The sequence below is a fragment of the Protopterus annectens genome, chromosome 3.part0 (assembly GCF_019279795.1).
Source record: "Protopterus annectens isolate FY-2018-M chromosome 3.part0, PAN1.0, whole genome shotgun sequence".
Taxonomy (NCBI): Eukaryota; Metazoa; Chordata; order Ceratodontiformes; family Protopteridae; genus Protopterus; species Protopterus annectens.
The window spans coordinates 292,337,042-292,347,915 of record NC_056731.1 but is presented as its reverse complement, the minus strand read 5'-3'; the positions used below and the strand labels follow the sequence as shown (position 1 = coordinate 292,347,915).

Here is a 10,874-nt window from a genome sequence, read left to right as displayed (position 1 = left end):
TGCAGTCTGACAGCTAGTTTGCCAGCTAGAAAAGTATCTGACAAGTTGTGATTTAACAGGTACATTGACAAGTGTCAAACGGGGGGATAAGCGTTACTCCAAAAATCTAATGGTAACAGTCCGGAAGCCAGGGAGGGTTACAAGCACACCCCACAACACAGACACATGCAGACCCTGCTCCTGCAATCATGATCCCCCATTCATACCAGATATTAGTCATGTTAAATCAGCAGTCATCTACCACACAGACAGAATTAGCATTCATAAACAAACACTCAGACCCACTCGCACGCTGTCCCTGTATAGACAGACACAGACAGCTACACACTTCACTATTTACCTTGATCATCAGTTAGAGTACAGCAAAGCTCTTTTCAAAGTGCAGAGCTCCCCCTACCAAAATGGACAGCTACTCACCACTGCCTAGAAGTTCAATGTGCAAAGCTTCCCCCTACTGAAATGGATAGCTACCTCACCACTGCCTAGCAGCTCAATGTGCAGAGTTCCCCCTACTGAAATGGATAGGTACTCACCACTGCCTAGCAGTTTATACCTACAGTATTTTTACATAGCTCTTTCAAGTAATTTGGTAGCATGGAGTGTTGCATTTCATACAACACAAGAACCCTATAGGGGAAGCGCATGAGGCTACTAATGGGGTCTCATTAGCTCTGTCCCGGATCTGACCCGATTCTGACAAGTACATTTAGGTATGAAATCAAAATATTCACTGCTCACGAGCACAAACCTGTGTTTCCAGACAACAGGGGAGAGTTCTGCAAACTGGACAAGCTTACCTAGCATGAAAGTCACTACTATGACACTTCGTAAACTAGGCAACTAGTCTATGAATTCCAGCCAAGGTTTCATTCGCAACTGTTTTAAGTATTCCATTTAATGCACCAAGACTCCAGGGTTATCCCAATTCAGCCCCAAAATGCACATTTCAAGCATGGTGTCATGGTATAAAATTCAGCATGAAAAAATAAAAAAGTCATTTCTACTAAAACAGGTCTAAATTTATATAACATGACCATGTTCACATATTATCCAATTGACTAAACAACTTTCTTCTTTGGCATAAAACAATAAGGTGAAAGTAATTGCCATTCACAACCTACCTCTGCATTTTGTCCGCAGTACTTCAATACACATGGAACAAAGACTCTACTAATATCATTAACTGTACAAGAAACAAATCAAGCATATTTGCACAATTTATATATTTACAGATACAAAAACGTAAATGCAGTGACAAATTCACTTTTTTTTCCCAAAGGCAATCACAGACTGCAAGTAGTACAAGGCTGGGGAAAAAACTGCTTACATCCTAATTTAACATGGCTAAGAATGACAAATATGGGCAAGCCACACTAAACCACTTAGATTCAAGCAAAAGCTTTTTGGATGAGAGGACCCTACAAAAGGATCAATAATAAATGGAAATCCTACGGATTACAATATTCACTGTAATTAAGCTGCCATTCCTTCAGTACCGCTATTGCTTAAAAGGACAGCCAACAATCTACACTTGATACGCTAAGTGACATTTGGCTTTGTTCTTTGAAAAAAAAGTGTGCACTCCATAAAACAAACCATTATTTTCCTGTATATAAAATTGGCTACATTAATGTATTAAAATGCATAGTTTTTGCAAGAAGACTCCAATGTGTCCTGACATGATGCAAGAATACCTCACCTGAGGCAGAAGCATGGGTAGAGAAGCCTTCACATTTTCAAAGGAAACTGCTCCACTGCTTAAATTTAAATAACGGGAAAAGTCTCAAAGAACAGGCAGAATACAGTCGGCAAATGAAGGAAAAGAACTTCAAAACATATAACCCAACTGCTAAACTTTCTTTTGTCCACCATTCTGATGTTTTAGAAATATTTAACGTAAATATTGTCTAAAAATTGCCATTTTCCATACACATATGGAAAAAAAAACAAACAGTGGAAAGAATGAGACACAGAGAAAAATAAGTAAATGAGGACAGCAATGAATAGCCAGTGCTCTGAAAAGAACGCCGCTACCTGGCAATTGGCCCTATTCTTGTAAGTAAATTCACAAGTGCAGGAAAAGTTTAATAGGATTACTAGCCAAACTTTTGGGATTCATGTCAGCAGTGTTGGATGTTTTTGAAGGTTATATCATTTCAATTATATCTAGAAATTACCAAAAGGAATGTGTATTACCTAATCTGACATTACCCTGAGAGAAACTACACAACAGGATTTCCCCATTACTTTCCCATGGCTCTCGTGGGTATCAAATAAAATCTGACAAGGTACTTGCATTGCATGCGTCTGCTGAAGGGAGGGACATACATTCTGCTCCTGAAGTAAAATTACAGCAAGAATCCAGTTCTAGAAACAAACAGCCAAGTACTACTACATAGTATACTCATCAAAAGCACAAAAACCGAACAAACATAAAAGCAACACAATGAAAATTCACGGGACAGGAGTTCCATCAATTAATTCAGTACCTTTCAGGCAGTACCCATGACAAAATTACAGATATAATCCGTTGGAGTGTATGACAACAGCAAATCTGAAACATGAAACAGTACTTTTTATGAAACCTCTGTACACAACTTGTATACTATTCTGGTCTCAGTGGAAGTCATTATGACCTACAATTCTAATGCCCATGGCTGACAAAAGTACTACAACAAATCAAACTGCTCTGAAATCCTAAAAAACATTACAAGATCTGCAATGATGGCCTTAGGCCAGGAGTAAAACTACTGTTCCAGCTTCACCTGATCAAAGTTACAAGACTGACCAGCAGTGAAAGGTCTGTTTTGCTAAAAACAGCCTTCTGACATGCAGAACAATTTCAAGCCATTCGGGCACTACTCATATGCTAGACTGACCCATTTTCTTCCATAGTTGGTTTCGTACTACCACAAAGTAAAACCACACAACAAAAATGTAAAGAAAAGCTTGGGTAGTCATGGATATGCCTGACATGAAGATACGTTCAGTAACATCACACATTCTCCTTATGAACAGCCTAAATGCTACTTAAGGAAATGGGATAAAGAGTGCTTAATGAAGCGGCCTTCAAAAGAAAAAGAAATGCATTCTGGTAAACTGTATGTTCTGCTTTCATGAAGGAATAAACTGGCAAGATTTAAGCATACAGTTATGAATATTAACTAATAGACATTTTACAGTTTTATAAAGAAAGTGACTACCTTTGATTGGACTTATCAAGTGACTGCCATCCATCCATACAGATGGCTATTTTCTTCAATTTTCACTCATTGTTATACAACCCCCAAACAGTATTCTCTTCTGGACCTTCATATCTCTGGTACTGCATTTAATTTTATGTAGAATAACCAGCCATGCAAGTAAAGAAGTCTCCAGATAAGAATAAACGAATCTCTGTTGTACTGCAGTTTAAGAAATCTGCATATCTCGCACATAAATTTTCTGACTACACTGCTTAGAGGAGAACAAAGGAGACCAAAAGCAGACACCCACACCTGTACCCTGATTTCAGCCACTTAGTTCCTGACAATAATGAGTTATGGCCCATACACAGTCAAAGGTCTCCCTGGGCAGTAAAATATTGAACAAAGACATTAAAAGAACCATCTGCCTAAGAGAAAAGATGAGAACAACGTGGGTATTAAAAGAGCAATATAAACAAGGGGATTATAAGTGAAATAATCATCTTGACTAACTGAACATAAATGAAAATCATAGAAACAGGTTCTGGACTCAATAAAGAAAAATGAAAAACATAAATGGAGTAATTACTAAAGGGTAGGCAGAGTTTACAAAGACTATGACAATGAAGTCAAAAAGCAATCACTACTCAACTTCAAGATCTCACAGCCAATTAAGAACCACAGTACAGATGCCACTGCAAGCCACTTAAACACATATTCCAAGAGACAGTCAATGCTGGAAGTACCTAAGCATGCACCTGACAGGTTATCTTTTTTCATAACATTTGTAATAAATACCAGCATTTTGTCTTGTACAAACTCATACCCTAAATCAGAGACAACTTATGACAAGAATATCTCCAGCAACAAATCACTAAACCACAAAATAAGCAAATCACATCTCTAAATGTAATAAATAATTCAGAACAACAGACAGAGTGTGAAGGCACAAGGAGCACTTCCAAGAACCAAGGTAAGTGAAAAGGACAGGACTCCTTCACAAATGCATTCCTGCAGATCATGCTCACAACATCTGCAATGTCAGATTGGAGGAAAACAGCTTAAAGTGCAACTCCTCTATAAACTGAAAGACTGGAAACGGGGGCTTCTAACAATTTTAGCAGAATTAAAACAGCAAAGATAAAAAATAAATTGATGGATTAGAATTAAGGGCCACTTCACTTTCGAAGAAACTGCCTGTTCCTTCTCAAAAGACCTTATTCAAACTTGCATGAATCTCACTCTGTACTCTACTGGTTAATAGTTTGGGAATAATCCAGTTGTCCAGTCTGCCTTGCCCATTAAAGCAGTGTTCCCCATGTTCCTTAAATGAAAAACTATAGTACTATTCATGTTGCTTTTAACTATTATTGTTTTATCATATCCCGAAGCCCAGATTACTGACTAGATATACATCTTAACATGTGCAATATTTACCGGGCTTCTGGGCAATATAACTTTACAAAAACAACAACAGGCGCTGTTTACAGAATTGCGGCTACAGAAGCCTGGCTTTTTAAATGACATTTCTGCTTTTGGCCGTTTCCATTTTATTAGCCAATACTCTAGTCCCTTTGGCTACCGTATGTGCACTGGTGCTTTCTTACGTGTTCTTTCAACTAAGCCAGTATTGTTCCTCCACACTTTTGCTCCCGTTTCAGCAGACATGAAAATGATATGAAGTTAGCACCATCTGAATCTTCCAAGACCACATTATTTTCACAAATGCTCTTCAGCGGAGGCTGGAAGTCAGCAGTTTCATTCACCTAGCTCACAGTGGGTGTTCCCAGGTTTCACCTAGCTCACAGTGGGTGTTCCCAGGTACTTTATAGAGTGCTGACTGCTGAAGTCAAAACAAAGTTTTGTCCCTCCAAAATATGCTTTCGTCTGTGCTTACAGGCATATCATCAGACTGACAAATACTGGCATGTGTGTAGTGACTGACAAATATTGGCATATGTGCTGTCCTCTATCTACCCTATCCAGCTGAGGGTAACAACGAAGACAAACAGTTATCTGTTAAAGAAGGTGGTAAGCTGGCAAAATGATGTTTCAGAATGCTGTGTACATCGACCTCACATAAGAGTTTTGCCTTCGCAGCCATTCTTCATCTTGGTACAGTACTGCTTCTCACCAGAAGCTGCTTAGTCACTGTGTGGTTTATCAGGGATACCCTAAAGTGAAAAGAAATCATTTTTTTTAATTCAGAATTGCATATAAAAAGTTTCAGAAAAATACATTTCATGCATGTCTGCCTGTTATTCTATAATTACATATACTGTTAAGAATGAGCAAATGATTGTGCGCACACGTGTATTGTGTGTGGGCACTTGTGTGAATTTGAATTAAGATGCAACCAACCTCTCGTACCATACAATTCCTCATTATAAACCAAGTCAAATGTATACACAAAAGGCAAATATAATTTACTGCATGAAACTGATACAAAAGGCTTTCTTTATAAAAGGAGTAAGAAAATTTAGGTGAAGTGCCAGTAAATATAATTTTTTTTCAGGCCTAATGTATTTTTAGCAGCTCCCCAAAGGATGAATGCATTTATGCATAATCAGTACAAAACTGCTGAAGTTTTGCAGCTTGAAAATTCCCTCTGTACTTATGTAGGGTGTACCAAAACGGACTTTGGTTATAATATGCTGTGCATGCTTCAAGAAGACCCAGACATTGAGGAGGGTACCTGGCACGGTACACACACCTGGCCATACCACTTTACCAAAGAGGTGCAATTACCAGAGTACAATTATTATACACCTCATCACCATACTGAAGAGGCAAGCCGAGTGTCCAGCAAGGTGTACAAGCTTGGAGCTCTGAGGTGGAAGATTTGTTAAGGGTTACTCAGCATATCTCAGGAAAATTAAGAAGGTAGGACGCAGGTCCTTTGAGCAGTCTTCAATACAAGAGGCTTGCTATAAACACAGTCTCTTTGCTAAATAATCTGAAGTTCTGCAGAAAATTACCCGATTCTACTAACATACATACACAAACACTGTACTTACCAGAGCTAGTTGTCGTCCTATATTTCCAACTGTTACGCCTCCAGAAAAGAATATACAAGGGAGCCAAGATCGTATATATAGAAAATCTGGTGATGTATACCTACAGTAACAGACACAAGTTATGTCAATTCAAGTTAGATTATAAACATACAAATTTCAGTTTTGTGTGGTAACTAAATTATGGAGCAGTCACAGACTATAGCACAACTTCCTTTCCATAGCATAAGACATGTGTAACCTGTATTCACTTCAGGCCAACAAAATAGGTTACATTGCTTTATATAAATCAGCTTGTATCCTCAGTGAATAGGTTACTTTGTGTAACTACTGGACTTTAGTGCCTTTGTAGATGATGGAAGTACTGATAAGGGTAGCACAATTAGATTTTTAGAAGGCAACTAACAGTGGCAGTGGGGAAGAAATGCTTCATCTTCAGAAACAGTGCATTACAGGTGTCTAAAAAAACAAACCGCTTATTCTCCTAATGACCAGTGGGAAATAGTGGCACAGAAATCAGCTTTCCTAAACACACAGAAAAAAGTAATGTTTCCCAGACTGCCTTTGTGTGCAATCCTAATTTTACTATTGGTTTCTGCCATGGTCGGTTTCTTCCCACATTCCAAAGACATGCTGGCAGGTGGCTTGGCAACTGACAGTAGCTAGATGGTGGTAGGGCCATGTACCCTTAGATGGACTGTGTAGGTGGGCAAGGCCACAATGCCCTTTAATGGACTGGGTGAGGCTTGAGTGTTGAATTAAGGCAGGTGTGTGTCACTAAAGAAAGAGATGGTGACAGTTAACACAACACCCTCACCCCATTTAGTAAAATGGAAAAAAGGGGGTTTATGATGAGTGGGTGATTCTATTTGCCCTCTGATGCACTGGCATCACATCTGGGACTGGTATTTGCCTACAACCAATGGTGCAGACAGATGCCCTCCCTGAAGTGGATAAAACCAGTACAGAAAATGGAAGTCAATGGCAGACCATAGTGCAGAACAAAATTCTGGCAGGTGGCACAGATATATGTTGCTGCGGGAGCGCTACAGAATCCTGAAAGCCCAAAATCCTCAGATCAAAATCTCGAAAGAGCAAAATACTGAAAACACACAGGATACCAACACTTACTATACTTGTGCTGGACTATAATAAGTGTTGGTATCCTGTGTTTTCAGTATTTTGAGTTTTCAGTATTTTGAACTTTCGGGATTTTGGTCTCAGGACTTTGGTCTTTCAGGATTCTGCAGCGCTCCTGTTTGGGTCAACATACCCGCACTTACTTGTGTACGCTAACTGTAACCCTGCCCCTACAACACCTTTTCCCTAACCGTTGCACTAAACAAGACATTCACACTCATTACAAACATACAGTGCACCCACAACACATTTCCCCTTCCCTAGCAATGACTAACCTATCCTGCAAACACTCACACAGATATCAAAGGGCGAAACATTCAGTATAGCCTAATGTTTTTACATTTTACTTGCTCTTAATTCTTCCTACCAATATTTGGAAGGCTTAGTTTAGCCTCTATGTAGTGTTCGATCTTTTGACAGGCATCCCATAATGCACACACAGCGAGTGTGCGTGTGTGTGTTTTCACATACATAAACAAGTCAGTCTTTTTGCCATACTGTTAATTTAACAGGTTATCAATTAGCAGTTTTTTGATCCTTTATATCTTACAATTACACCCAATTACTTATTTTACATACAAACCAATTATGTGTTGATGGCACATTCATTTAATACAGGACAGCTGAAGGTAGCTTTCAATTAGACTTCCACATATGGTGGGAGTTTTAATGGCTACATTTTTTTTCTTTATAGTTGTACACAACACTTCTTGTTGAAATGCTGAGCTACTTAAAGCAACATACATGGTCTTAAAAACATGGTGAAGCTATCTGATCTCTTAATGTAGTGTTTCCTCTCTTACTGCAAGGCTTATGCATTTTTCACACTGCAGAATTTTACTTTAAGTCATTTATGAAATTGGTACACAAACTACTGCACTGCTGTTGAAATGTTTAAAAACCAAAGCTTAAAAATAAAACGCAGCTTTAAAAATATACTTACTGGTAAACACCATTATATACCAGAAGCTGAGTAATCAGTGTAGCCAGAAAAGCTATTGTAATTCCAAGACCAAATCCACTTCTAGAACGATCAAATGTCCACCAAAGACCCAAGGAAAGTGCTGCCAAGGTAAGAGATAACTGGACATTGTTGGCAAAATCCAGTTTCTATTAACAGACGTCAAGGAAAACTGTATTCTGTTATTTTTGCTGTCTAAGATGAACATGTTCAACTCAGTTGTAGGAAAGCACTATTGGGAAAAAAAAAAAAAACACACACACACACACACACACACACGCGCACACACACACACACACACACACACACACCACACACACACGACGCGCCGCGCCATGGCACACACACACACACACACACACACACACACACACACACACACACACACACACACACACACACACACACACACACCACAAACATACAACTCTGTGGGTTTACCCAAGCCACAGTAATGGCAGGCAGAACTATATTCTAGTTTAAGCATGATTACATTTAGACTTTTAGTGCCAAGTTCAGGGAACAGATGTGAGACCTCAGCACCTTGTTTCACTGCATGAAGGTTCAGAGTGCACAGCAGAACCACTTCTCATACTTCTCTAGCCGTGTCAATGACCAGCATGAAACTAACTATGCTGTGTCAGGATTCACCTTCAGGGAAAGCTTATCTTTTGGAAGTAGAGTCTGGCACTCTAGTTTTGGGGTTCAGACATCACCCTAGTTGAAGTCATGCTTACAAAGATTCCATCAGAGGTATTTCAATTTGATAGAAGAAGCAGGCGGGAGGAGTATGCATTACCAATATATACTACAGGTCCCAAGGAGGAACCTTAGACCTGAAAGGAGGTTGAAGCAGTAAGGTTTCTTCAGAAAGATGGTAATGTGAAAATGTATGTGGCTACCAGCAGTATCTTAACAGAAAACCTGAGCTCAGAGTTAAGGATACTACAAGACACTAGGTACAGGAACTGAAAAGGATCTAGAGCCCTGGTAGTGGCCCATAGTAGCAAATGGGCTTCTTTATCTAGTGCTAGGTCTCGTCTGAGGTAAGAATCTAGACAGCCCTCTTGGTTTCCAGTTCTTGTGATGAGTTTACACCAAGTAGTTAGTCTGAGGAAGCAAAGATCTGGATAAGGCTGCAGGAGAGGTCTGTCTGAAAAATAAAGGACAAACAAAGGGAAACCACGCCAGTTAGAACTAAAAAAAGGTTGCAAGGATTACTCTAGCCTTGTAAACCTTGTCTTCTCCAAGAACTTGGGAATAATGGAAAACACTGGAAAGACACAAGTGAGAACTAGCGGACCAGTGTTAGATAAATGCACCCCTGGGTATCTGCCTGAGAGAGGAATAAGCAAACAGATGCTGCTGCATTTGTAAACTGTAATCCAGAAAACTCAGGTCTGGTATTCACCCTGGGTCCAAAAGGATGACATAACTAACAAGAAATGGAGTACAAAGGATTATTCAAGATAAAAGACAGCAGATCTACAAGACTCTTTGTGATACCCTCCCTGTGAGATGAATAAAAATGCCTTGTTGAAGAAGTGTTTTATTCAAGTAGGCAGATGGAGGAGTGTTCTTGTTCTAGAAATTTGTTTAATTTGTAGTAAGTTGAGGGTGTAGAGGCCACACCTAGCCTTCCTCCAGTGAATGGAACAGGCTCCGTGCTACTAACTAGATCTCAGACTAGATGATCTACATGGCATCAGCAGAAAGCAGCAGAGTTACTCTGCACAATTGGCTTGTCCTGGGAAATAAAGAGGTATAGAGATGGCAGTCAGCAGGAAAGGTCCAACTCTATACTCTCGTGGCTTCCTGACAAAGAGGACAGGGATTGGTCCCACCCTGCTTGCTTAAATACCAAACCATTGCAGACTTTCAAATCATACTTGCTAGAAGAGAGTCCTGAAATGCCTCCAGGGTGAGAAGAATAGACTAACCTGATGTGCAAACTCACCTTGATGGTTGAACTTGTGCCTCCTGGAAAACCTGCCCCAGTGTCCCCACACCCTAAAATAGAGGCAGTGTTACAGTCACCACCTTTGAAGGGTCTACCCAGAAAGAGATTGGACTCTAGTCATCCACACAAGATGTTATTTGCATTTCTTGGATATCCAGATGTGTATATTTAGGATGGTCTAGACTCACTTAGCTACAAGACTCAAATTTACCAAACTTGTAAATATGTGTTTCTTCTTCCTTAAAAGGAACTCTCATTGTACTTTTCCTCACTATTAAAGTATACATGGTTGTGCCTGCTGCTTATGTCAGTCATTACAACACAGGATGCACAAATTAGACCAAAGCTGTTGACTTGGCCACAAGTTGAATCTCAATGTCAGTACTGCTTTAACTGAACAAACTTCAACCCCCTACCTGCAACTGTTATGATACGGATTACTTATACAACATTTTGAACATTACTGTAAGTGGTTACATTACTCAATGCCAAATAATTTACACGTTTTACTACAAATGTGTAAATATTCCAAGTTGTACTTCTCTACTTCAGTGAATAAGACTGTTTTATTCCTTTATGTCCTGGAGAGTTCTCCTTATGCTTCCTCTCAAAGG

At 39.4% G+C, this 10,874-nt stretch overlaps 1 protein-coding gene across 1 annotated transcript in view; it reads right to left on the bottom strand.

Moving 5' to 3' along the window:
- Positions 1-1,204: 1,204 nt before the first annotated feature.
- The window catches only part of INSIG1 (insulin induced gene 1), a 34,796-nt gene continuing 25,126 nt past the window's right edge, over positions 1,205-10,874 (bottom strand). The window contains exons 4-6 of the mRNA XM_044064778.1: positions 8,283-8,449; positions 6,203-6,302; positions 1,205-5,359 (exon numbers count right to left, since the gene is read on the bottom strand). Of these exons, the coding sequence (XP_043920713.1) occupies positions 5,330-5,359; positions 6,203-6,302; positions 8,283-8,449 (297 nt within the window). The 3' untranslated portion in view covers positions 1,205-5,329. The remainder of the gene's footprint in view (positions 5,360-6,202; positions 6,303-8,282; positions 8,450-10,874) is intronic.